This window comes from Gopherus evgoodei, chromosome 16, assembly GCF_007399415.2.
Source record: "Gopherus evgoodei ecotype Sinaloan lineage chromosome 16, rGopEvg1_v1.p, whole genome shotgun sequence".
NCBI lineage: Eukaryota > Metazoa > Chordata > Testudines > Testudinidae > Gopherus > Gopherus evgoodei.
Genome location: NC_044337.1, coordinates 13625121 through 13653044, shown reverse-complemented (window position 1 = coordinate 13653044; position 27924 = coordinate 13625121). Strand labels below are relative to the sequence as shown.

The following is a 27924-nucleotide window of genomic DNA, read 5'->3' as shown; positions in this document are numbered from 1 at the left end:
CATTTGGAGATGTTATGCAGTCAAGAGGCTCACTACACTGCCTCCAGGTACCCCTTCTTTAAGGTACTAGCTGAGCTGGTGGTCTGTATCTGCCCCATGGTAAAAAAAAAAATAAAAAATCCTACTTGTATACAAGTTCTATAAAAACTTTATTACATATACGGCAGTGCTCCCTTCCCAGTGTCCCTTCGTATCCTTTTCCAAGTCCACCATTTATGCTTGGAACACCTTCCTCAAGTGCCAACCCAATTCTCTCCATTCAGTGCCCCTTCTAACAAAATCCATCCACAAAGCCCAACAAGCCACTGAAGTAGGAAAAGAAAGCACGCTGTGCAGTACAGTGCTCTGAGGTTGGATGACATGCTGGCCACCCAGTAATTTGTTCATCTGAACTATACTGTAATTTACTGGGCAAGGGATCATCTCTCAGATTTTTAGTCCATCAAGCACACTGAGTACTCAATATAATGTTAGAAGGGTTTAGACAGCCCATAATCCAGAATATGGTTATCACAACCTCAGCCTTTAGCAGGATTAATTAAGCAACTGTTTAATGCAGATTATTGGTAACAGTTCAAGATAAGGGCCAAGGACTTTGAGTGCCAGGATGGTATTTATGGTCTATTCAGAAAGAAGCTACATGCATTTTGATAATAGGGTCAGTGGAACATCAGATACTTAGGTACTATGCAATTTTGTAGGAGATGCATAGTACCTCTAACAGCTCAGAACATGGATCAATATATGCAGAGGATTTTGCATTCTCTCTCATGCTATTGTGGGTGAAGAGAACTAGACAGGCAAGGATTCTCAGAGCTAATGGCTGACATTCCTTGACTGGCCACAAAGTTTCCTTGCTAAGCCGCATGGAACTATTCACACCAGAGTGGAAAGCATTCCATTACCATAAAAGTCTCAATTCATGCTTCCATATGGAGTGCATTACCAGGAATGGACCAAGAGATGCCTGTATGGTAATACAGTGGTTCAACACCCTTCTGCTTACAGACATCCACTCCATTAATCAGAGGATAGGTTCAGGTTCCTATAACTGGGCGGTGGACACTTATGGAATGGAGCACCATTCAAGTTACAACTTGATTGTGACATTCAGCTAACTCTTTCCATCTTCAAGCAGTGCCTAATGGGTAACAAGCCTGTAATCAACCCACTACTACTCTCTCCATCACCTTCTGGCCCACACATCATTTTCATTTGATTTCATGCCAGCCGTGACCCATCTCTACACTTGTATTTTGAAACTGCACTTGGACAGTCAATGTTCAACTGGTGCCACCGGGAATTTCACATAACTATAACTCCCCACTTTGGAATTGGACTGTAGCCTTACCCTGTGGCTGGATTCTGCTATCTGCACTTCAGTTCTCTGTGCTGGAAGAGGATGATGTCCGTATGTGCTGGATCCTGACAGAGCACAGAAACACTGCATTCCCCAAGCGCCATGGGAGCAGCTTCCCTGAAATTAAACAAAGTCTTATCAGCAGAGAAGGTAGCAGTGTCTAAGAGGCCCCAGGTTAACTCTGACAAGACCTTGAGAAAGGGTATCTGGTATGTCAGTATTTAAGTGCTTTAAGTGGTCACAGGGATCCAGGAAGAGACCCTCTAAAAAAGCTGGGAAGATCAGTGTCAAGTAGAAATTTAGGAGGTGGCAACTTGGCTAGCTATCAGGAAGGATTCTCTCCAAGCTCTATTATAATATAACAGCAAAAGCAGATATTACAGACATGTTTAAGAAAATCTGGGACGTTTCCTAACATCCCACAACCTAATTGAGTCTAGCTGATGGAAAGAGGTGAACCTGTTAGCAGCAGCATGGACTTTGTTCTCTTCATTATAAATATTCTAGGCCTCTTTACCATGAAACTAGCATAATTATTTCTGAGCTACGAGTGTTAATACTTCATATGGGGCAAAGGGATAGCTCAGTGGTTTGAGCATCAGCCTGCTAGACCCAGGGTTGCAAGTTCAATCTTTGAGGGGGCCAGTTAAGGATCTGGAGCAAAAATCAGTACTTGGTCCTGCTAGTGAAGGCAGGGGGCTGGACTCAATGACCTTTCAAGGTCCCTTCCAGTTCTAGGAGATTAGTATATCTCCAATTATTTATTTAACAGTATTGGCTCACTGTTATCAACCTCTCTGCCTGCTAAACTTCTTTTCAGGCAGCCAACTTTGAAGCCACTCTGAACATCACTATTGGACAAATCTTTGGAAGAGTTCACACACTTTTTTACTGTCCTGGTTTCAAGGTACAAGTGTTCAGTAACTAATCCACTTGCTTCAGTTGAGTAGCTAGAAAGAGGGTTATACTTGTATTACTCCAACCAAAATGGGAGTTGGATCAGTGATTGCAACTTGCCACCACTTGCAAAAATCAGAGTTTGAGATTTTTAGCTCTTTTTGCTTTTGGGCAGCAGGGGCTGGAACCACAGGCAAGGAGGTGGACTTAGCTTTCAGGAGCTGATCTCCAACACATCACTGCAGTGACAAAGCAGAAAAGGAGTTGAGGATTTCAGAACATGTCCAGCTCAAGAAGAGAGGGCAAACAATCCAGGGCTGGAAGAGGTGGATGGTGAGGAATCAGACTGAAGGAGGAAATGGGGAAGATACTCAAGAATCCAAGGATTATGTCCTGAGGGATCTCCCTATTTCTGTTCCTCAAATTTATTTTAAGAAATTCAATAATATTTTCAGAACATTTCTTTGGGGTGCAGTTAAGAAAACCGAGACCAGTTCAAAACAAATCAGAGCTCCTTCTATCTCTGGAGTTATTTAATTTTTCCACCAGGCATCTTTGTGGCTGTTAGATATGATTGCACACAGACCCCAACTGAGATTCAGACTAAATGAGAATTAGTATATCCTCTCTGTCTTTCAGGCACTGTATGATTGAATTAGTATCAATCTGATGGCTCCAGAGTTCCCACAATAATGGGTGTGAAGCAAGCTTAGTCAAACCTGGCTAGAAAGTTCTGCTTCCATTCATGGTAAAATGGTCCTACAGAGCAGTGCTACCCTTAACTGATGGCAAAACCTTGATGTGGAGGCACTGGATGGAGTGAGGAATGATAACTGAGATGCAGCTAATTGATAGCAATAAATTTAAACTATTTGTAGGTCTTCAGCAACAATTTTGCTTGCCCTGCTTCAGAGCTAGAAACAATTTAATTGGATCTATTTACAAATGTATTTGGGGTGGATGCATTGGGAGCTCCAGAACTTATTATGTGGAGGAAACTTCCTGGATTTATTTGGCCAGCAGTATTCTTTTACAACTGTCAGGCCCAAAAAGCTCAGCCAAAGATTGATAATTTCAGAGTTGCTTATAACAGAGATTTTTGATACACAACTCTCTGACCCAATGGACTACTATTGTATCTAATGTTAAAAAAGCAACTATACATCTGAGACTACATCTTATTCACAAGATGACACTTTTTCAAATATGCTGGTCCCCCCATAGGTTAATAGTAACAGGCCTCAAATGCTGTTGGAAATGTAATTCCCTTGGTGCTACTTTAGTTTGTGTGTTTTGGGAATGCCTCATATTAGAAATTCTTGATATGAGGTGGGTCAAAGGATCAATTTGATACTGGACACTCAATTGGAGCCCTCCCCATTAAGTTTCATTCTTCAATATCTTCCTGATACCTGGTCTTTATTTGTAAGAAGGCAGCATGGTTCCAACGTGCAGCTTTGGTTGCTAAAAAATTAAGCCTGCAAAAAATTGAAAAGTTGATCCCCACCTAACACTGGATGCCTGACTTGGTGATATGGGTGTCCCTTTTCAGAGATCTAGGATTATCTTCAGGATCTGCATTAGCTATGTTGCTTCCCCTCCCTTCCTTCCTTAATGCACAGAATAAAGAAAAATTATTAGTCTTATGATGAATCTGGTATTTTGTCATATTTGGAAAAACACATACGTTATTTAAAAGATAATCCAACAATGCATTCCCTGATCCCAATTCACAAAGTAAAATCATGTATCTATAGTATGTTATTTTAATGCTCGTGTAGACCATGAATGTGGTTGCTCCTACAAAATAATTAGAAGGACCTCTCCAAAGTCTTCAACCCATAGTTTCTTGCATTTCTTAAGCTCCCCAATTTCTGCTGTGACTGGCTACCTCAAATATTTTTAGTGTTTTACTGACCTTCATTTAGATCACCTCCTCCCGCAAAAGATTAGCATGACCCCAGCATAGTTGGCAGATGCAGCAACAGGGCACCTTGTTATTGTCATTGAGCTCCCTGATTTGAGTATACATGATACACAGTTCACACAGCATCCTACTCTGCTTATTATAAGCTACTATAGCAACACCCCCCTCCCACCCTCCAATTCTGAGAGCTGTTCTCTACAAAGCAGGTTGGAAAAGCAACACAGTCAACCCCTTGATGCCAATATTGCCAAGAAAGATGTGGAGAACAGATTTCCTTCCCTCACCAAGAGATCTTTCAAAGCCCAAGCTAAACATTACAACTAATAGCCACCTATATGTATTTGAAGTCTCATTTGCTTAATTCTATAAATACTAGCAGATTTTCCCAGTTATTTCACTTCCCTTTTCCAAGTTAACAATACCTAATAAACTGTAGATTTCACAAGAGCCTGACATAGAAACAAGGGGGAAACAAAAATTAATTATCTGATTAATCAGCAATTTTCCATCTAACCCCAACAGTCATGACCTCAGCTATAATTTAATGGAATTTAGCCACACCGCATATTTCACCACCTTTTCTATTCAAGGACCCATCCATGTATTTTAACATTTTTCGGACAGGTTCCTGCTCCCTCCCACCCCTAAACAGATCAGCGATCATTTCACAGACTCACTCAGATCCGCACATGGCCCTAGGTGCCCCTGACTGTCCTGGTGTCCACTGCCCCACCCACATCTCTACAGCATATAGCGGGAGGGCGTGTCATCAGTGACAACTACAACCACAAGATCATCAACAGCTAGCAGCGCCGGTTTCCAGGTAGGGACAGCTTCGGGGTGAGATTTCCCAGAAGTGCCCAGTAAGTCGGAGAATATTTGCACAGCAACCGGGTCCTAAAGAACAGCCTGAAGTCAAACCCAGAGGTGAGGGGCACTCTGTAAACTGTAGCCTCCAAAATCACCTCTCCTACCCCCAGGGTCCAGACCCCACCTTCAGGTCACCCCTTTCCCTTGCCTCAGTTTCCCTTTCTCCCTGATTGTCCCCGCCACCTCCTCCCATTTTCTCACCTCCATTCCTCTCCCCGCCCGTAACCCGCTCCCTGCCAGCCCCCCAGCCCTTACCCCTCTCCCCAGGAGCTTGTCTCCCCTCCGGGATGCTCTGGAGGGAGGGAGGGAGGGAGGGAGGAGCCCAGCCCGGGGGCGAGCCGCAGAGCCCAGCCGCTGTCGAGCGGGGGAGCCCCACTCCCTGCCCCGAGAAGCCCTCGCCCTCCGTCCGCACCCACCTGGCAGCGCCTGACCGGCTTCGTCCCCTTTGCTCGGGCTCCTTTTGTTTGGCCCTGACTGCACCACTCGGGCTGCTCCGCCCCGGAACTGACCTCACCCAGCCGGCATGGCCGCCTTCAGCGCTCCCTCCACGAGCTATGGGCGGGGGAGGAAGGATGAACGGGGCGGCGCCATCTTTATGCGGGGCACTTGCCGCGCTCGGTTTGTTCAGACATCTTTGTGCAGGGGGCGCTATGTTTGTAGAGGGCGCGTCTATTGCTGGCTGCGGAGGGGCTTGGGTGTAGCCATTTTTGTGAGGGGCAGCGCCATGTTTGCGTAGCTCAGCGACTTAAAGGAACAGTAACTGCATTTTTCGAAATCACCCCAGTGAATTGAAGAAATCCAGGTAGTCCCAGGGGTGCCTCCACTTTCCCCGGGGGTTAGCCAAAGACTCTGAGTGTCCTTGGGCTGCACTCTCAGTACATGCAACAGGAAATATTTGTAGGGCCAAAAGGACTGGGTTGTGTGGGTCAGTGGAGGCCTGTAAGGGAGAGGGCTCAGGGTTCTAATCCTGCCAGGGCCACCTCAGCCCTTCCAAGGTGGATGAACCAGGTATCCTATGGCTCACTCTGTGCAAGTATTTGAGATAAAGTTGAGAGAATCAAGGTTGTGATCTGAATGGATCCCGGGACAGCTTTCAGAAGAACCAGAGTTTGCAGAAACACCCTTAGCTGAAATATTTCCTCTTCTGTATGCCAGCTACTGCCCTTCTTCCCAGAAGTGGCTGTGTTTCACTGGTGCTGTACACAGGTAGGAACAAACTGATTCTTGGTGTTACCTTCTTGACTTCAGAGCAGTGATGCCAGGGATGACACTGACTTCTGCAATGTCACACCAAGGATGATTGTGGCCCTATAATTTGTAATGTATTTTATGATTAAAAAGCACTATATCAATATGAAATGTTACTATCTAGTCATAATCTGATTTATTACAAAAATTTAATTTAATTCTAAGTATAAGCAAATCATGTTAAAGCATGTATGTCTGACAAATGGGGATGGTGCCCAGTGACTGATAGTATATGCCAGTTTAACTCGTCATCTTTCAAAGAGGAAGAGTAGGAAGCAAAGACAGGAGGACCCAAGAACAACCTCAGAGTTTTGTTCAGACTTCTGTGATTTATGTGACATTAAGGAGGAGCTCACAGAGTGCAAATACCATACAAAACACAGATGTAGTTGTATTATTATGATTTATTTATTTTGTTTGTTTGTTAAGTGCTCACAGCATGCTCAGTGCTGTGTACGACACAAGGAAATGGATCCTACCCTGAAGAGTAACCTGTTAACCTGGCTGATTTTGTCTTGCGTCCTCCTCAAACTGGTAGATGCGAGGATGCTGCATAGTTCCTATTATGAGATCTAACAGCTTCTTGATAAATCTGTTCTTCATTGGTTTTGATTTAGGGCTAGGTTGTGCTCCCTTTGAAGTCAATGGAAGTTTTGCAATTTACATCAGTGGAAGCAGCCTTGGTTCCTTCATGAGCTCCAGACGAAATCCAAAGTGCAGATAGATCATCAGTGGAGGCAAACATTTATTTATTTTGAATTCTCATAGGGTAATATTTCTTATAGCACAAATTTTTTTTTTATTCTTTATCAGCTCATTTCTTAGCAAACTGTTAGATGTCTAAAACTAACTGCATCTCTTTTATTAGTGGTCATGCTTTAGGCAATGGCTTGGCTAACTTGGGAAAGTATGGTACACTCTCTGGGCCTGATTAGCTGCCGACTTGCACCATGTACACTCATTTGCACCAGCACAAAGTGAATAACAAATCACTACCATTCTGACCTGGTAGCATTTTACACCCACTTCGCACTGGTGCAAATAACTGCACAAAGTGCAGGGGAGTGAGTAATCAGGGCCAGAGACTCCCAAGTGAGATAAACCATTGCATGCAACATGATCACTAATAAAATAGATGTATATATGTGTGACACAAGGTGCGTGAGGCAATATCTTTTATTGGACCAACTTCTAATGGTGAGAGAGACCAGCTTTCGAGCTTACACAGAGCTCTTCTTCATCTCAGAAGTTTGTCTCTCTTGCCAACAGAAGTTGGTCCAATAAAAGATGTTATCTCACCCACCTTGTCTCTCTAATATCCTGGGAACAATACAGCTTCAACAACACTGCATACAACAGTGTATGTGTGTGTCAGTTACTGTTAGCTAGAGTAACACTAGTTGGTATTGTCATATAAATGGGTTTAAAAATACAAAGTTGGTAAAATGAGTGTTTTTAAAAAGAGTTTGCAATAATAAGGAGGAATTAATTTAAGATGTAGATTCTATAGCTTTTCCCTCTGGACCATATAAAGACTAATCCACATCCATTTACAAAATGGAACATTTCTAAAACTCCACTATATTTCCATTACAATAGCTCACCTCTGTAAGGCCATTTGGTAATGTAACATCTGTTGTACTATGCCCTGAATAGTAACATCATTGCTGAATTGCAATTATATCCCATGGTAATTTTGTGGCATCAGTAAAAGCAGGCTTTGAGGCAAAGTACTTGATTCACTGAGGTTTATTTTAACTAGGATGACTCATTTTAGAATATTGACCAGCATCGTAATAAAAAAAAAAAACATAATGGAAAGGTGAAGGGCATTCATTATAATCTTATTAGTGCAAAAGATGCAATTTGGAGTGGTTAAGAGTGTGAGAGTAGCAGACATTGACTGATTGATGCCAGCTATTATTTCCATAATAAAATATAACCAATCTGTAGCTTTATAGGAGCTTTACATTTGTCACTGTGCTGCACTAGCAGTTAGCTTTATGGGTGCTAGGACATGCATTTGAGTAGTTATTATTCTATCCAGTAGAAGGCAGTGGTGCACAGATACACTAGCTAGTTAATTGGTATTTCTATCTATATCTTGTTAAAATATGACATTATGAGGTAAAATTGTTTGTGTCCTCTTTGTTTCTTTATGATGAAGCCCTGAAAATACGTTGTTGTTTTTCTAATTTTGCTTTTTTTTTTTTTTTTTTTTAACCTGACAAACTCCTGGAAGGCCGAATATTGTCTTCCTTCCTGGATGTCTTCTTGGAGGGCCCACTTATAAAGCAGAGTATTCTGGAGTAAAGTGACTTTTATTCGGGCATAGAGTGTGTGCACCCAGGAACTTATACTGGTATAACTATAACAGAATAATTATTACAGGATAGCTATGCCAGGAAATTTTCCCTGTGCAGACAGACAAGCACTTAGGCACTTAACAGCCCAAGGCTCCTAATCACTTTGGAAAATGAGACTTTGGCTTCTAAGCCACATTGGCACTTTTGAAATGTTCCCCCGGATCTCTTTGCCCCTGAAAGATTTCCCCCACTTAATTCTTGCCTCTCCTTCTGCCCTTCTTGCAGCCTTTCCGGACAGCTCTCCAGAGCTTAGCTCCTCCCAGGAAGTCACAAGAGCAGTTGAAGCAAATCAGAAAGAGGGGTGGGAAGTGTAGAATGAGAATGAAGGAAGACTAGGGGAGTTGTGCTCTTGTGCTGAACTGTGCAGAGTAAGACTGGAGTAAGTGGATTTACCTTTCCCATTCTAAGAGCTGCTTTGTATCAGACTATCAGTCTGTATGTGTTGGCTGCATCTCCGTGTTTCCTTCTTCAGTACAAACGTTTACCCTGCTGCTTCTCAGGGAACAGGAGATCATGGGGACCGAGTCCCTCATACTGGGTTATTTTTAGAGCAGGAGTCACTACCAGTACTATTTTTTACTTTTTTGCTGATTCACTGGTGCAAAGGAGCGCAAGAAACAGAAGGACAAAGGAGACCATGTTTACTACTAGAAGCAATATGAAATGACCTCTTTCTGGGGGTGATCTTATCAGACTCTGGGCTGCTATAACATAATTCCTTTGTGCGCAGCTCCCCAGATCAGATTTGCTCTGCCCCACTATGATAGCGGAGTCCCCTTCCTGATTAATTCTCCTTTGGGAGCTGAGCTGACTCTCTCGTTGAAAAATTCGCCTAAGTTAGAGAGGAATTCCTGAGTCTTTACCCATCTAAGTATCATTTCCCTCTTCTTTTTCACTTTCTGAGCATGGAGTAGGTTACTGGAGAGCCTCAGAATTGTGTGACGATATTGGGGAGGCAGTATTGTAGTCCAGTCCTCTGAATCTTTCCCCACCCTGATTTCAGCAACCCAGATCTGTACTAACTTGAAAGAAGTGTATCCTCAATGATATCTTTAACTCTTTGCATGCCAACTGTGACAGGAAGGGAGAGTGCAGAGACTTGGGCCACATCTTGGGCCACAACTGCGGAGCTCCATTTACTACCATGACATTAGACCAGCTTACATCAGCTGAAGCTGTAGCAACTTAATGATAATGTCTAATATATAGTTCATCTTATCCCAAAATGTCTCTCTCTTTTACACACACACACCCCTGAAATCCAAACATTCTCTACAGAGGAATAAAACAGCTATTTAACAGTCCCCAGCAATGCTATACAACATTGTGGGCCTGAATCTCTTGTACAAAGTGAGTATACAATGCTACTGTTCTTATTTGATAGCAATCTACACCCACCTTGCAGTTGTGTCAATGATAACATTGTATTTAGGACTGAAAATGGTTCTATTTGTAATTTCAAGTTAATTCCTCAGCTTCAAATCCCCAGTTTAGTGTATTGTTTAAGAGCTGTGTGCATTAACCTGCATTGTATCATTATAAATTAACTTGTATTTTCTGAACAGAAGCAACCCATTTTATTTGGACTGGACTTAAATTAATTTGCCAAACCAGTGAGCGGGCTAAGGTTGTATTAGTTCTGTTAGTATCATACACTTAGGACAATGCCATACAACAGAAGGGGAGATCTGACATAAAGGAACATCAGAAATGTAAATTAATTTGTTTGCAGTTTTGAGCTGAATCTAAATATTGAAACCACTGGAGCAGGAAGCAGATTTCCTATTAAATGGGATAGAAGTTGGAATAGAATAGATAAGAGCTGTGGCAGCCGGGGTGATGGAGGTTTCTCAGAAATGGTAGGGCTACAGCCATGATTTTGTCCTTAACTAGTAGGAATGAAGAGAAAAGGATGGTTGAAGTAGAGGAAAAAGCAGCAAGAACTGGTGAGAACCTAGGATTGGTGGGAAAAAGAGGAGAGGAGGAGGTGGCTGAGCTTTACTGTGTGATCCTGGCTTTGCATGTGTCATAGAACCAGAATGCAGTCTTGTATTTGTCTTTAAACTGTAAAGTGAAGAAGCATCAAGCATCTCATTCCTGCCTGCTGCCTTCCACCCTGCAAATGCAACACCCCGCCCCCGCTGCACTCCAAACACACACAAACCCAGGACCATTGAATCAGCCGGTGCACACACAAGAGACTTCATCTGAATTTAGAATAACTAAAGCTCTAGCCCTAAATGAGAGACCTGGGCATGTTTCCATAGTTAGATGGAGTCCTTGCTTTGTATCTGCAGTGATGGAAGTGATGATCTCATCCCTTTGTTTTCTGTCTTGGGGGAAATGCAGGTTTATCTCTCTAGGACTGGAGTCAGTGGCTGCAGTGGCATGCTCAGAAGGTCTGGACTGTCTCTGGGTCAGTACTTTCTGAGAAGGAAGAACCGTGCTGGATTTAGCTGGTACTTCAGCAAGGTATTGAACACCCAGCACTGCATTTCTCTGGGTTTTAGCCCAATGCCTAGCTGGTGCCTTCAATAGATCTACAGCCCCGTCAAGCCTGTGGCACAAAGCTCAGTCTCCTGGTGAACTGGCATCAACAGCAGTGGCAGATGTGGCATCACAAAAATAACTGATGCAAACTCTTCTCTGCCCAACTGGTTTTGTGTGTCCCTTTTACATGTGATGATACTCAGACAGAGGCTCAGAAGCTGCAAGTGGCTCTTTAATGTGTTTCCTGTGGCTCTTTGCAGCACATGACATGACTGTGTGATTTAATTATTAACCAGCCTAAGTTATTAACCAGTCAGGATGCTTTTACCATGTTATTAATTTAGTGCAAGTTGATAATTTTTAACTTATTGCCATGAGAATTATATATATAGTCCTATATAAATTAAACAATGAATTCACACTACTGTGGCTCTCTTGGGTAATATCGATCGCTAATTTGTTCCTGAACCACTGAGGTCTGAGTGTCATTGATCTAATGAGCACAAGCTCAGTACTTCTAATTTGGAATGAATCCTTGATGTGTCTGTGCATCTAACAAGAAGGTTATCCTCTTCTCGCAGATATGATAATACTTAGCACTTCTTTGCACCATTAAAGGATCTCCAAGCTCTTTACAAACACCAGCACCCCTCTGGTAGGGAAGTGTTGTTATGCAGGAATACTGAGGCACAGAGCAGTGAAGTCACTTGCTCAAGATCTCACTGTGATCTGTGGCAGAGTTGGGAATAGAATCCAGATCTCCTGACTCCCATTCCTGTGCATTAATCATAAAACCATCTTTCCCCCCCAGTTCACCTCAACTGCAGCTAAGGAAATAGGTTATTTCATTTGGGAATTGAGGGAGTTCTGAGTGCTGTTGAAAAGTGATATCCATCCCTCCCTCCAAATGCATAACTTCAGAGGCCAGTAGGTGAGCTGAGCAATTCTCTCTCCATGCTGCCTCCAAAAGTGGTGGCCAGTCATAGTGAAGTTCCAGACAAGCCCTTCAGCCTAGTGGGGGCTGTGCTGAAGTGAAGAGGTCTCTGTTCTGCAGTTTTGGGGGAATGGCTGTTCTGAACTGGGTCTGGGAAAAGAGGAAGTCAGTATAGTGAACAGTTGTGGGGAGGGCTTCTTATCTTCCTTCAAAAGCTTAGGGAGCTTGGAGGGGATTTCTGAGACTTGGAGTTTCTTACTTCAAGGTAATGTATTCCTGCTGATTGCTGATCACTTTTCCTTGCTGATGAAGCAGTATGTTCTGAATCTTGGCCAAGTGCCTGCAGTTCCACCAAGAACTTTATCTTGCAAATGAGTGAAACGGAACAGAGGGCTAGCACTGTTAATGTTTCATCTTAAACTTTCTCTTACTTCCCGGGTTATCAGTATCCTCTATTAGCCCCTGCTCCCTTTATTCCCACTAGAAACAGCAACAGGCTCCATATCTCACCAACTCTCACGTTCATGAGCTGGTCCAAAAAGAGCTAAAAACAAATGTACAGGAGAGGTTCTAAGGCTTTAATTGGTCGTCTTCTAGGCCAGGGATGGGCAAAGTACAGCCTGGGGGCTGCATCTGGCCCTCCAGACATTTTAATCCAGCCCTCGAACTCCTGCATGGGAGCAGGGTCAGAGGCTTGCCCCACTCCACACGGCTTCCAGAAGCAGCGGCATGTCCCCCTTCTGGCTCCTACATGTAGGGGCAGCCAGGGGCTCAGCATGCTGCCCCTGTCACTTGTAGGTGGTGTCTGTAGATGGCAGCACCAGGCCTGCAGCTCCCATCGTCTGGGAACCGCAAACAATAGGAGCTGTGGGGGCGGCGCCTGTGGATGAGGCAGCATGCAGAGCCACCTGGCCATGCCTCCGTGTAGGAGCTGGATGTTGGACATAGTGTTGCTTCCGAGAGCTGCTTGAGGTAAGCGCCACCCGGAGCCTGCATCCCTGACCCCCCGTCCTACGCCTCAACCCTCTGCCCCAGGCCCTCCAAACCCCTCAGTCAAGCCTGGAGCACCCTCCTGCATCCCCAACCCCTTATCCCCAGCCCCACCTCAGAGCCTGTACCCCCAGCCAGAGCCCTCACCGCCCACCCTTCAACCCAACCCCTTTCCCCAGCCCGGAGTCCCCTCCTGCACCCAGAACTCCTCATTTCTGGCCCCACCCCAGAGCCCACACCTCAGCTGGACCCCTCAGCCCCTCCCACACCCTAACCCCCAATTTTGTGAGCATTTGTGCCATACAATTTCCATACCCAGATATGGCCCTAGCCAAAAAGTTTCCCCAACCCTGTCCTAGGTCATTTAATCTCTCAAAGGGATGCAGGCAGCTGGTGAGTCTGTAGTACCCTGGGCACTGTGCATTAGCAACTATAGAAGAGCTCAGAGTTCATCATAATGCATTATGCACGATACATGCTGAGCCCAGCGCTCCCACCAGAGGCAGAGTCATCATGACAACTATGCTGTCCAATGATTTACTTGTAAAATTCCTCGTGAGGGCTGAAGCTGCATAAAGGTCTTGAGAACCTGGAGTGAGGTAATAGTGCATTGTGACACTTATCAAATAATAATGCAGCCCCTGGAAAATTACAGAGAGAAGGTGGTGAAGTGAAATTTATTTTCTGTCTGGGAAGCTATCAAGCATTCAGAGGCAGAGAACTTGGGGTAATAGGGTGGAGGCACAACATTTCCGTGGCTTCCAAGCCACAAATGAATCACTTAACATCTCTAAGATATGCAGGCAGCTAAAACTCTTGTCCAAGTTCTCTTCATTTTGCATCTCAGTTACTGCAACACCCTCTGGGACTGGACTTGCTGACCTTTCGGAGTTCTTTCCAGCCCTATGTTTCTATGATTCTCTTGCATTGCTCATATCCATTCAAAATGCTACTACAAATATAATTTTCTTAGCTCTTCGCTTTGACCATGTCACTCCTCTCTTTGCAACCCTTCACTAGTTCCCCTTTCTCCATTGCATCAAACTTAAGGTACTTGTCTTTATTTTCAAGACCCTTCATGGACTACCCCCATGCTACCTTTCATCTCTCATATGCTATTGAAAAGTCAGTTCCCCTCTTCAATCAGTCAATTATCTCAGCTACCATCACCCACTTGTTAAATTCTCAAGAAGCACCTCTGTGCTGCTCCTCATGCGTGGGAAGAGCTCCCCATAAACATTTACAAAGCCACCTCATCCTCCTTCAGAATCACCCTTACAACTCTCCTTTGCCATGGCCTACAAAAAAATTGACACTGGTTAGGCAGATGGTTTTCTGGGACCACTGCCCATCGTGTTGACCAGTGTCATCTCGTTGTTTCTTTGTGCTCCCCCATCTGTCCAACTGTTGTCTCTTGTCTTAGACTGGAAGCTCTTTGAGGCAAGGACCATCTTTTTGTTCTGTGTTTGTACTGCACCTAGTACAATTGGGGTGCTGGTCCAGGGATAACGACAAATAAAAACAGAAGTTGTTTGTGCAGAAAGCGGGAGTGTAGAGTTCTGTAGGGAACTGGAGGTTCCTTCTAAAGGATCTTCCCTACATCCTGAAGGGAGGTCAGCTGAAGGTAAGAAACTGCAGCCTGTAAATGATAGGCCAGATTTGTAGCTAGTGTATTTTGGCATAGATCCTTTCACTTCACTTGCTGATTTACACCAGCTGAGGATCTGGCACAGTATATCTGGGCTCAGATTCCTTGTGCCGTTAGGTTTAAAATGCCACTGCCAGCTGCCTGGTCAGAATTTACACTCTTTTTTTGTACTTTCATGGTTTTCTAAACTCTTCTGAAACTTGAAAATAAAAGTTAATTCTCTGCCAATTTCAGTCTCTCTGATATTGCTTCCTTGTAAAGTGCCTTTGCCTCAGATGGGAGGCACTACACTAGGGCAAACTAATTGTTACAGTTTTTTTCTCGGTTGCCTAGTCAATTATTAGGAAAACCTGGATAGGAACACACAATTTGTGATTAACTGGGCAAAACTCTTAAGGTACCGGCTGCTCTGAGGGAGGTACTGGCTTTGGATGTGGATTCCGTCTCGGGGTTAGTAAAAGCTTTTAACACTTTTTTTTCTTCTCCTCTCTGCAGACAAAAATGTCAAGGCTGGTTCAAGCACGAAGACTGGAAGGAATAGACAAGAATGTCTGGTAAGTCTGCGTGTCGTGAGGCTGGGCAGCTCTGAATGGAGCAGACCTGAAAGTCTGCTATAAAATATAACCAGCATAGACTCAGGCAAGGGGGGTAATGCTAATCCCTTGGAGTATCTGGCAGAGATTAAGGGCTTTGGTAATGGAGACTCAGTGGCTAAAGTATATTTCAGTATTGAAGAAGCTTTTAGACAAGGTTGCATAGCAGAGACCTAAATGGCTACGGGTAAGCAACCTGGAAGGGAAGACAAAATAAGGGGCTAGATAGAAGACTAGCTTAAGAGCAGAAGAAACCAATGCAGCCTTAGACATAGTGGTGGCTCTAGGGAATAGTTTTGGATGCTCTGTAACTCTCCTTAGCTGCAGAGTGATCAGTTTTCTGTTGCAGCTGCTGGGCTGTTGTGGCAGTAGGGGAGCTGCTGCTGCTTTGGAGTCTCCTTCTAAGATGGGCCCTATGCAGTCTTGGCCGCTGGATTTGCTGCCCTATAAAGATTCTTCACCTGGAAGAGCTATTCTCTTAATTTATCAGACAAAGGGCTCCTGGCAAGAAGAGTGGTGTGCCAGGATGGACAGGCTGGGACCCTCTATAACCCTGGTATTCTCTCTGTAGGCTGGAATTTGTGAAACTGGCTGCCACTTACCCATCCGTGAACCTTGGCCAGGGCTTCCCTGACTTTCCTCCACCAGACTTTGTGAAGGAGGCGTTTATGAAGGCCATCGGTGGGGGGAACATCATGCTGCACCAATACACCCGGGCCTTTGTGCGTGAGAGATCCACCTCCTTCTTTTAGAGCAGATGTTGCTGCCTGATTGCCTTTGCCCCTTACAGCTCACCATGGAGTTAAATAGGCCCAGGCTTGAAAAACTCCCTTGTGCAGAGCAAATAGACATTTTGACTGGGCCAAGTGGAGCTGGGGGGGGGGTCACTGGCTTCTTCTCTGGAGGGGATGGGAGCAGAGTGGCGCAGAAGCTGAAAGTTCTTTTTGAGGAGGGGTGGGGACAGTAGGGAAGCAGTCACCTCAACCCCCACTTCCCACATTCTCCTCTACTCACCACCCAAGGATTTTCATGCTGTCTGGCGGTTGTGCAAGGACTTTGCAGGTGGGACGAGAGGGGAGATTAGGAACACTCTAAACTGCCCTGGCATCAGTCGTCAACTGTATCGCTCCATTGACTGAACAGTCCATTTCCATCTTATTTAAACAAGAGCATTGCCTTCCACCGGTGCAATAACAGAACTTACTGGGGATATTGTTGAGGGGAAGGATGGTCCAATGGTTAAGGCCCTGGTCTGGGACTTGGGAGACAGGGTTCCAATTCCTTACTCTATCACAGACTCCCTGTGTGACCTTGGGCAAATCATGTAGTCTCTCTGGGCCCCAGTTTCCCTTCTGTAACATGGGGATATAGCATAGCCCTGCCTAACAGGGGTGTTGTGAGGTACTCAGATAGTACGTGATGGGTCCATATAACTACTTAAGACAGATAGACAGCAACCTCAAGTTTCATTTGGCAGCAGTGACGCTGTTACCATGCAAATCACGAGGGACAAAAAATGCCTCCAACCCTGACCTGGTGTCTGCCTATCCTCTAGGAAATGCCAGTAGCCCAGCATCTCCAAAAAGACCTCTGCATTCCACTGCTGCACAGAGGCTGTGGTTGGATTCAGCAGCAAAAGGGATAATTGGCAACGTTAATATCTGCACCCTCTTGAGAGGTTAGTGCAGCGAGTTCAAGGTAGCTGAACTGGCTTATTCTTAATAACCTGGCCTACAAGGGCCCTCAACCGCTTGGAAGGAAGGGAGCTCAACCAATGTTTCCTCTAAATGTTCTTTGTACTGACTGGGCTACAAACTCCAGTGAGCGTTACATTTTTGTCCTTGGGCTAGCTCACACTTGCAGGATGGAGGGGTTGTGTCAGCTACCCTGCTGACAATGTCCTGCTCCTATTTGTTGTCAAGTCCTAATGATCCAGGTGGAACTGTGTGACTCTCTTCCCTGACTACTTGCTACAGGGACACCCGGCGCTGGTGACGATCCTGGCCCGCTTTTTTGGGAAGCTGCTAGGGCAAGAACTGGACCCTCTGACTAACGTGCTGGTGACGGTCGGAGCATACGAAGCCCTTTTCTGCTGTTTCCAGGCTCTGGTTGATGAAGGCGATGAGGTAATCAAGGACTCTCCATCTGTTGCACAGCTCAATCCCAACAGATGCACTTGTTCTGACCCCACCATATTGTGGAACCTGAATTAAGCTGGGGGATCTTGCTTGTTTATGGAGGCTCACCTGCTTCTGTTTGTATGGGGCAGCCTGGAATTCTAGGCCAAACCTTGGCTCTGGAGCAGGACACCCAAACCCGGGTTTCTGCGGATCCTTTTCCTCTTCTGTCCTCTAGTGAGAGAGAGTGTAACAGCTGAGGGCTAAACTCCCAATGGGCACTCACCAACACTCTGATTTCCATGAGTGGCAAGTCTGCCCCTACTCAGTTTATTCTTCTTTCTGGTACCCAGCCATTCTGGGGTCTGAGATCCAGAGCTGGGAGTGAAGCCTCCTGCCCCCTTGTTACCAGATTTGCTGTTACTTTGGGGTAGGCTCATTTATTAGGGTTACTCTTCAGAAGGGAGGGGCAGGGCAGGGCGTGTTCTGTAATTCTATCAATGTACTGCTTGTGTCACTGTGTTCTCATACGGAGCTCTACTTCTCCCTGCTGCAAGTCCCCTCCCAGTGGAGCTCTCCTGCAGGACGTAGGTTCCCCAGGGCAGGGTTCTTCCAGCCCCAGAATCAGACAGACACACACACACTAACAGAGCGCGTCTGAGAGGACCAGGATACTCCGCACTCCCAAGCTGATCCCTTATATGTCTCTGGATTCAGCAGGCGGGGTCGAACAGCACTTCCAGACTGTCATCCTCAATATGCCATAGGCACCGCACCAGAATAGAGTACACCCAAGCAAGCTGGGTTGAGCAGCACTTTCAAGCTGCCATCTTCATATGTCCCAGGTTCAGAATGTCCCTATCCCCACTTTCATGTTACAGTTGTTCTGATAGTAGCCACCTTGATGAGCAAACCCCACAGGATTTTGGAGCGCTTCAGGGATCTTTCAGCTTAGGTACAAGGAGCGTTGCTGCAGAGCGAATGAGGAAGCCAAAAAACACCCACGAGGGGGGAGAGAGAGAGAAGCAACCAGTTTAACCATGAAACTTATTTATTGCCAGGTAATAACCATAGGGGAGCCAAACAAACAGAACAGTTATAATATTAAATCTAACTTACATTTGATTATAAAAGTCAGGTTTAGAAAATAACTGATCACACAAGTCAGGGTCAGAAGGCTACACTTAGAGAGAGAGAGCTGGGTTCTCACCACTCCATGAAGCTTGAATTGATTGTGGTTTCCAGGCAGTGGTGGTAGCTGAGGGTCCGAAATGCTGGAGACAGGCAAAGCCCCCAGCACAACCAGTCAGGAGATGAAGTCTCAGTGGAACCGATGCAGATTTTGGATCCAGGCATCAGAACACTTAGTTGAGCATGGGTAGGGGCTTTTGTAGAAAAACAGCAATGGTTCAAGAGAGAACACTAGATTTGTTTGTGGGTGAACAGGTGGCTCAAGGGAGAATACCAAAGTTGTTTTGTTCAGGCTAGACAATAGGAACTGATCATTCCTGGCTATGGGCAATGTTCCTTTGAGGGAGCTCACAATGCAATTAGGGAGCTTCACTATTTTGGATACTGTTACAGGATTTATTACTAGAATTGGTCTGATAACTACTGAGCTGGGGATGTGCAGGTGTGGGTTCATTAACACCTGGAGCAGAGATCCCCTATCATGCAATGCTTCCCTGCTTCTCTGGTCCCAGAGTTCCCTGCAGTTCTTGCCTTGGAATCTCTGTTCTCCATTCTGTATGCTAATGGAGATGCATCCTTGTCCCATCTTCTATGCAAATGAGGCTAGGGGAGTTTCCTTAATCCTGTCACCTTTATACCAGGGGTTTAAGGTGCGTCTCCCACTGCCTTTTCATTCCTTTTTGTAAATCTTTCTTCTGATCAGTTCTGATTCAAGCAGAGGTGTGGGGGGGGGAAAGGTCTTGCATGACTCAGACAGGCTGAGTACTGTGCCCTGGTTCCCCAAGAACACAGACCTGATAGGTAACACCCTCCAACCTCCCCCTGCCTCCATCAGCACTGATCAAAGAAGGACTGTGAGTTCTCTGACACGCCTTCTGGTGACTTCCCAGGTGATTATCATTGAGCCGTTCTTTGACTGCTACGAGCCGATGGTGAAGATGGCTGGGGGCACTTCTGTGTTTGTACAACTGCGACCAGTAAGTGGGCATCAAAGCAAAGCCGCTGTGAGGTCTGCAGACTTTAAGAAGTCTGCAGCTCTCTTTCTCTCCAACCCTTCTGAATGGAAATGGCATACAAGGGCAAGAGGCAGCTTTACAGTGTGTCCTGGGTGAAACTTAATGGTAGGAGTGGTAAGTTTGGCTCCAAACTGACTTCTGCGTGATAAGAACCCAGGTCAGGTTCAACAAGGCCTGCAGTTTCATCAGGACCAGCTCTACAATTTGTGGTGCCCCAAGTTGCTGGAAATGGGGAACTAGATAATTTGTTCCTCTCCACAGTGATCTCACTGCCAGGGGTGTGGGGTCCTGACACAGGGGCTTTCCTTTCTCTCTGGTCCTGCTGCCACAGATGCAGATACGTCAGCCTGTAGGTTGAAGACCTTGCAGTAAGTTGGGGAGCGTCCCTAAAAGAACAGGTCCCAAGAAGCCTCTTGCTTTGTACATAAGGCTGATCCTGAATGTTACCTGGAACTTGAGACTTCAGCAATTCCCCGACAGAAAGCCCTGAGCATTGGGAAGAGTATGTGCATGCTGACCTGGCTGGAGAGGGGATGGTGGATTTGTTTCCAACCTCTCATGACTACCCAACCTCCATTATGATAAAACAGAGAGGGAGAGAGGATGAACTGAAGGTTAAGGCACAGAACTAGAAGTCAGGCAGGACTCCTGGGTTCTAGTCTTGTCTGTTACACTGGCTTGCTGTGTTACTTTGGACAAGCCATGCATCGATTTGTGTCTCGGTTTCTCCATCTGTAAAATCAGGGTAATGACACCAATCTGCCTCACCAGGGGTTTTGTGAAGTGGCTTAATCCATTAATGTTCATGGAGTGCTTTGAGATGCTCAGCAGGAGGGGGCTGGAGATGGGCAATGTATTATTGGGAAGAGCTCAGAGAGATTCCTAGTCAGAGCAGGGAGCAAGGCTGCTCCCATGTCCCCAGCCATTTGTTGCTTTTAATCACGATTCCCTCACTGTCTTCTCCAGAAAGCTGCAGAAACCGGAAAGCTGATGTCCAGCGGAGACTGGCAGCTGGATCCAGCAGAGCTGGCTTCCAGATTTACCGAACGAACCAAAGCCATCGTTTTGAACTCACCCAACAACCCCCTGGGGAAGGTAGTGCCTCTAGCAGCTGGGAGAGCTCTCCCTTCCCTCTGCAGGGACTCTGAAAACAGTTACATGAGGAAGCCTGTGCTGGGTGTCTCCTTAGAGTCAGCGCTTGGGTGGGGTCCCACAGTCAGCTCCTTCTTTCTGAAGAAAGTTCTCAGAAAATCTGACAGCTCCAGAAGCTGGGGGGTGTTTGTGAGATGATCCACTGATCATTCCACTTTGGAGCACTTGTATCACCAGCCTTTGAATGTAGGAACAGTAGGGAGGAAGGAAGGGGTAGCTTGTAGCCCCTCTGGGTCAGGTGACCCAGGGACTCTCTACCAGGAGAGATGGGTCTGCAGCAGCCTGGTCTTTCCCTTCCTGGATGATGGGGAGCATCTCCAGAGATGACACGCAGCTGTCTGGGGGTAGGAGGGAGCACCTCAGCCTGTAGTAAGCATGAGTAGCCCCACTTGGGTAGTTTGAGGAGGAGGAAGTGCCCTGAGGAGAGCCTGGTCCCTGGGTCTGGGTGGAGGCTGCTGCTATAACAAGGATGGGGAGAGTGGCACTCCTGTTGGCAGAGGTTCCCCCATTCCTGCCAATTGTCTGCCTGATTCAGGGAGAGAACATCTGGCTGAGATGCTGGTGCTGGGGCCCACAAGCCTGACTAGGGCTGAGCCTGAGAACTTCCTTTGGGGTTGTGGAGCTCAGAAATGCTGTGCCTGATTGCCCCTTCTCCTCTGCCTGCCTGGCATAGGTGTTCACCAGGGAGGAGATGGAGTTCATCGCAGACCTGTGTGTGAAACATGATGTCCTGTGCTTCAGTGATGAAGTGTACGAATGGTTGGTCTATGATGGGAAGGAGCACATCCGAATTGGTGAGGAGCATGGCTTATCTTTGTCCTGGCCTGTGCATCCTCTCAATCTGCAGCTCTTTCCTTTGGGAACACAGAGAAGCATTTATCAGAGCTGCTGTATTTGGAGGAGAGACAATGACCAGTCACATTTATTTCACTTGCTTTGTCCCACAATGTATGAGGGTAAATTGAGTATATAAGTGAGGTTCATATAGCCCTGCCACTATACCTGTCTCCTGGCCTGCAGCACTCCCTGCTTTGCCATGCCTGGGTCCCAACTCGGAGATCTTCCAGTGCATCACAGGGTTGACTTCCACTGTTATCTCAGCTGTTTGACTCCAGTGGAGTTTCTTATCTTGGAGTCAAAGTTAGGAGTGAGTGGAGAAATGGCCTCAGGGGGTGAAATCCTGGCCCTATTGAAGTCAATAGCAAAACTCCCATTGACTCCAGTGGGGCCAGGTTTTCACTTCTAGTTTGTAAAATTGGACATTTTCAAAAGTGACTATTGATTTTGGGTGCCTCTGTTTTTGGGTGGCCAACTTGAGATTCTGGGCCAGGCCTATTTTTGAAGAGCTGCAGTAGGGTGAAGTCATTAGAAGCTCTGTGTGCTCAGCACCACTGAAAACCAGGCTTAGGATGTCCTGAGTTGGGTACCTCAAAACTGAAGCACCTGTAGTTAGCCATGTTTTCAGAAGGTGTTTCTTTTAACAATCTGCTGTAAAGTGCTTTGGGGTCCATTTGAATCAAAGACACTTTATAAATGCAAGATGGCTGTGTGGATTGGAATGGGCACGAAGATACCCTAGCGCATGGGGTAGACAACCTATGGCACGCGTGCCAAAGGCGGCACGTGAGTTGTTTTTCAGTGGCACTCATGCTGCCTGGGTCCTGGCCACCGGTCCGAGGGGCTCTGCATTTTAATTTAATTTTTTTATATGAAGCTTCTTAAATATTTTAAAAACTTTATTTACTTTACATACACCAATAGTTTAGTTATATATTATAAACTTATAGAAAGAGACCTTTAAAAACTTTAAAATGTGTGACTGGCACACGAAACCTTAAATTAGAGTGAATAAATGAAGACTCGACGCACCACTTCTGAAAGATTGCCGACCCCTGCCCTAGTGTCATAAATACAATATGAGGACAATTGTTTGCTGTGAGATCTTCCAGCTGTTTTTTCTCTCTTGTTTCATTGGCAGCCAGCTTGCCGGGCATGTGGGATCGCACGATAACCATTGGGAGTGCTGGCAAAACCTTCAGCACCACAGGATGGAAGGTGATGGATTCTGGAGTGGCAGGGGAATTTCCCCCACATAAAACCTTTCTGCCCCCTGATTCGTTGTTCCAGTGTAGGACTCTTTCTGAGGCCCAAGTCTCCCTGTAATCAAACCCATTTTTTCTATTCCTTAAAATTTCTCTGATTGTTGGGGAATCTGTTTGTCTTTAAATTGGAGGGATTGGAGGTAACAGGATGCTTTACAAATGGACCTGGTCTTATGCAGAACATAGTGTGAAGAGGCAGTATGTAAATAAAGTGGAGCAGGTGTAAGATACCTGGGTATCTGAAACATAGCCCCCTTCTCTGTGTTGTAACAGGTTGGTTGGACTTTGGGGCCTGATCACCTTCTGAAACACCTCAGAACTGTCCACCAGAACTCCGTGTATCACTGTCCAACAGCAGCTCAGGTAAGGGGCTGTGCGCCTGAGAGGCATTGTCTCAGATCAGATGTCTGATGCAAGCCCCAAAGCCCCACCGGGGAGAGATCTGGTAATTGTCTCCTCCCGACCACAACTGTGCAGAGCCGAGGGGTAAGAGCCCACTCGTACACACCATCCAGGTAAGAAGCTACTTCCCCAAGCAGGTGCAGAACCGGCAAGCTTGCTCAGTTCCTTGGGTGGTATAATAGCCAGGTTAGGACTTTGGAGGAACACCTTTCTCAAGCCTCCTGTCTATAGTTCGGAAGTGGCAAATGAACAGCCAGAGAGGCATTGTCAGCCCAGGTAACAGACAGAAGATGATGCATTGTGACCCAGGGTGTCTTCCTCTCAAATCACTTCACAACATGCCTGGAGGGCAGGGGACAGAGTCAAGTGACTCAGGATTGTCAAGTATGCTCTCTGCACAGTATTGGCTGTCTCCGGAGCTGGGGGAGGAGGTTTTCTGTTGTGAGGAATGGGAAGCAAAGATTTTATTGATCTAGGCCTGGTGTTGTTTTAACCCACCTGTTATCTCCTATGCATCTGAACAGAAGCGAAAACCCCACTTCATGGGCCGTCTCTAGAATTTGCAAGTAAGCCTACTGCAAACTCTGAGCATTTTGCTGCTTTTGTCTGGGGAGAGAGGTCCCTCTGATGCTCTGAGCATGCACAGGGGATGCTTTCTGCCTGGGTCTGAGTTCCTCTCTCCATCATCCCCCTCTCTCTCCAGGAAGCACTGGCTCAGGCATTCCAAAGAGAGTTTGACAGCTATGGGAAGCCAGACAGTTATTTTGTCCAGCTGTCTCAGGAGCTGCAGCAGAAGCGGGACTGGCTAGTTCGGAGCCTAGTTGCTGGGGGTATGAAGCCCATTGTCCCTGAGGGCACCTACTTCCTGATGGCAGACTTCTCAGAGTTCAGTAAGTTCATGTGACTGTTTTATCTGCTTCTGACCTGCACATTAAAGGGATGGAGCTCACAGCTTGGAAGTGGGTGTTGCGGAGTCTAGAATAAGATAAAGCCTGGTCCATTTTCTTCACTTTGAGTGTGGAAGGGAAAGGAGAGACAATGGCAGGTAGTGGTGGGGAATTTGTTGCTTAATGAAGTGATGATCTAGTAGCACTGGGCTAGTAGTACATTGGGCACAGCGTGACCATGTGCTATGCCATGTCTCTCACACATCTACAGACTCACCTGTGTGTAGCCTGTGACCACCGCTGCGCGAGGATCTTTCCTGGCCTTGGGATTCTCTTGAGCAGAGACTCATGACTCTGTTAAACTGAAAAGGATAAAATAGCCATATGTGTTTTCACCTGTGACCTAAGCCAGAGTTCGAACCCAAGTCCCTAGAGGGGACACACTACTGTGCTTGCCCACAATGGCATCTGGCGCCATGTGGGTACCTGGCTCAATTGGGAAATCCATCTGTGTCCCATTTGTTCCATCATTCCTCTTGCCCATTCTGCTGTGTGTGTCTTGCAGAAAGTGAAGTACCTGACGTCCCGGACTCTGATGAACCCTATGACTCTCGGTTTATAAAGTGGATGATTATAAACAAGGTAAATGCCTCTATCTCTCTCCAGGGTGCTTGTTTTCTGGGACAGTTTCCCCGTTCTCTTTGTTCCAGTTCGATTTGAGGGAGCTGGATTTTGTGATGGTGGAGCATTGACTTGAAAACATTGGACCTGTTACTTGAGGCTTGCTACCATTGCCCCATCCGGTCGAGTGCACAGCCTTGTAATTCAAATCCTCTTCCTTCTAGTGTCCTGTCTACCAAAGGAGCGCATTAATGGCATCCCCTAGATTAGCCATCTGGTTATATCCCCACCCTCCACCATGTTCCTTCAGAAGTCAGGGTATGATGCCCCCTCTGCAATGTCCTTCTGAACCAGATGATCATCTTGCCACACCCTGATGCTCATCTTGCCAATTGTCTCCGTTAGCATCCTGACATAGAGGCTGAGCCACCAATGTATCCGCCAAGGATATAGGGTGGGGGTGAGGGATAATGCCTGGTTTGCTGGGCAGCAAGATCTGTTGAGATGTTTGACTCTGATCTTGACAAGCAAGCAGCTGGAAGTGTGGCTTATGTCTGCTCAGTAACCTGGGGTGTCCAGGAGCAATTAACTTATGCAGGTATGGGTCTTTTTCTGTTCAGAGAGTGGCACACGGCAATGTGCAGAAGCTGAGAAAAAAGTAACCTTGGGTGCACCCTCTTTTTCCCCCACTCCTCTTCACAGGGTTTAGTTGCCATTCCAGTCTCTGCTTTCTACAGCACTCCACACAAGAGGAATTTTGACCATCTCATCCGCTTCTGCTTTGCGAAGGTGAGGCCTCTGGGGCAACATGAAAGAAGGGGAGTGAGTTCAGGCAGTGATCAGGGCTACTGCTGTAAATGAGGCATATGCCAAAAGGGATAAGTGGCTAAGACTTGGGGCTTAAAACACCAAACAATAACCTGGAACCACAGGTTCAAAGTCTAGCAGGACTGACTCAATTGTTCAGCCCTCAGAGGTAGATAAAATGAAGTCACTGTGAGTGTCTTTCACATGAGATCCTAATCCAGGTTCTGTTCATCCATAGCCACAAAAGATCCCAGTGCACTTTCAATAAGAGGAAAGCTTCACCCCAGTGCATCTGGCCAAAATTTCCTCTCATCTTCTATTACTGTTTAGAGATTGATGTGCACTAGTTGCCTGCTGCCCTCTGTCCCAGCAGTGGCTGTATTTCGGTGGTGCTGTATATACAGCAGTTGTGATCCTTCAGGATGAAACGGGGGATATAAAGCTTACATAACTATTTTATTATTCAGTGTGGAGAGGGCAGGTGTGGGCATGGAGTCTGGTAGGGCTGACAGTCTGGTGTTTGCTCAGGAGGAAGCTACGCTGAAGGCAGCAGAAGACATATTGCAACAATGGAGTCTGGAGAAAACTGGCCAGTGAATGCTTTGGACAGAATATCAGGCAGGCTCGCCTGCACTCTGCCCTGATCTGCTTCTCCTTGATGCAGCCATCATGGCTACAGATTCTTTGCTTACTGTCTTTATTTTAACTCTTTATTGCATCATTGGATTTCAGTCACCACCTCTATCATGCACATGGGCAAGAGGTTTGTCAGCCCTGGGATCTGGTTCAAAGCTTCTCACTGCTGTCCAGTAGCAAAAAGGTTTTACTGTTCCTTGGACTTTTGAGCCTGTATATACACTGGCAAAAATCTATTTCCTCTTTTTTACTTTCAAAAGCTTCACTGACTTATTCATACTGGGTTCCATGCAGCTAAAACACAAGGCAAAAATGGTTGCTGGGCTCCCTCTCCTGCCCCATAACATTCTGTATGTTCTAAATAGGCTGGTCCCAGTGTTCCTAAGTCATTCGAGTCCAATGACAGATGAACTTTGACTTTATCAGAATTTTTCCCATTGGTTCCTTCTGTTCCATCACATTGCAGAATGGACTACCAGCTCATCCAGAAAACAGACTGTCCAAGTAGTTAATCTAGTCTACCTTTAAACTTTCCCCTCCATCCTCCTAATAGAACCAGGCCTGTCTGAGCTCTAATTGTCACCTCCTAGCAGAGTATCACCCAAATTATAAAGCAGATACTTCGGGCCTTCAAGAATGGTGCACAGACTCAACTAGGAAGGGAAGAATTTAAAGTTGCAGGGCCTGTCCTCTTTTCCCTGTATACTTTTGGTGCTTTATAGAAATTCAGTAGTAAGGGGAGCTAGCAGAGATTTTGTGTATTTGTGTCCTTCAGATGCTCCCGTGTGGGAACATCTGGATTATTCTTGACAAAGTTTAGATAATTAACTCTGATGTGGCATCTTAATTTAAACCTGCATAATAATGTGAATCTAAATTAATGTAAACTAGCATCTTAAATTGTTTCAAAGCAGGGCATAACTGATCTTTTAATAAGGATTTAGAGTACAAGTTTAAATTACTAAAATGTACATAAAGGAGTAAATATTTGTCTACTTAATACCTCTGTTTTAACATTCTTCATCTGCTCTGGCCATCAATAATATTTTACTTTGAATGTGGAGGGCTGCATTGACACTGCTGGATTACAGATAATGACCACATTCTGCTCTTACACCACTGCACTTCTGCTGAAGCTACGGAGATTGCACCAGAGACAGAGGCTATGTCTACACTACGCACCCTTTAGCGACGCAGCTGTGCCACTAAAAGGTGCACAGTGTAGCTGCTCTTTGTCGGCTCTCTCGTCAACAAAAAACGTCCCCCCACGATGAGCGGTGTTAGCTTTGTCAGCAGGAAAGCTCCCCCCCACAAAGCATTGTTCACATCAGCGCTTTTTGTCAGTAAAACTTTTGTTAGGTGGGATGTGTGGGTTGTTTTTTTTCCACACCCCTGAATGACAAAAGTTTTACGGATGGAAGTCCAGTGTGGACAAAGTCTGAGAAGAGAATTCACCTTGCTGTCTAGGCCAAGGAAGGATGACCAGCTAACTTAAAACACCTATCACTTTCCTGTCTGTTTCAAAGGTGTGAGGATTAAAGGAATTGTCAGATGATTACAATAAAGAAGAACAGGATTTAAAATTGCATTTTCTTTTGCCATTACTGCTGGTTTCCGCATTGCAGCGCTGTGCACGCGTGGCCCTGCCCTAGAGCCTGGCCGCAGAGTCC

At 45.9% G+C, this 27924-nt stretch overlaps 2 protein-coding genes across 17 annotated transcripts in view; one reads left to right on the top strand and one right to left on the bottom strand.

The window, feature by feature from the left end:
- Window positions 1-5671, bottom strand: part of LRRC8A (leucine rich repeat containing 8 VRAC subunit A) — a 37056-nt gene extending 31385 nt beyond the window's left edge. For 5 of the 6 annotated variants that reach the window (XR_003996802.1, XM_030535719.1, XM_030535720.1 and 2 more), the window contains exons 1-2: window positions 5471-5671; window positions 1352-1477 (exon numbers count right to left, since the gene is read on the bottom strand). The gene's annotated coding sequence lies outside the window, so the exon portion shown is untranslated. The remainder of the gene's footprint in view (window positions 1-1351; window positions 1478-5470) is intronic. The other variant, XM_030535722.1, reaches the window with a different exon arrangement.
- Window positions 4965-27842, top strand: KYAT1 (kynurenine aminotransferase 1). Of its 11 annotated transcripts, none has more exons than XM_030535729.1 (15): window positions 4965-5111; window positions 8894-9047; window positions 11018-11140; window positions 15226-15284; window positions 15895-16045; window positions 17300-17449; window positions 19522-19608; window positions 20614-20742; window positions 21473-21593; window positions 22778-22854; window positions 23175-23264; window positions 24007-24193; window positions 24756-24832; window positions 25514-25600; window positions 26147-27842. In XM_030535729.1, the coding sequence occupies exons 3-15, from the start codon at window positions 11057-11059 to the stop codon at window positions 26213-26215; spliced, it is 1368 nt and encodes a 455-aa protein (XP_030391589.1). In that variant the 5' UTR covers window positions 4965-5111; window positions 8894-9047; window positions 11018-11056; the 3' UTR covers window positions 26216-27842. The 11 variants fall into 11 exon arrangements, with proteins under 11 accessions (XP_030391589.1, XP_030391591.1, XP_030391595.1 ...); XM_030535727.1 differs by lacking the exon at window positions 4965-5111 and adding an exon at window positions 5753-6260; XM_030535731.1 differs by lacking the exon at window positions 8894-9047.
- The last annotated feature ends 82 nt before the right edge of the window (window positions 27843-27924 follow it).

Excerpts from the sequence above, each read along its gene's own strand:
- KYAT1 (XM_030535731.1), top strand. The coding sequence starts at position 11,057 with ATGCTCAGAAGGTCTGGACTGTCTCTGGGTCAGTACTTTCTGAGAAGG. Across the intron at positions 19,609-20,613 it reads TGTTTGTACAACTGCGACCA|AAAGCTGCAGAAACCGGAAA; the intron begins GTAAGTGGGCAT and ends TGTCTTCTCCAG. Across the intron at positions 25,601-26,146 it reads TCCGCTTCTGCTTTGCGAAG|GAGGAAGCTACGCTGAAGGC; the intron begins GTGAGGCCTCTG and ends GTGTTTGCTCAG.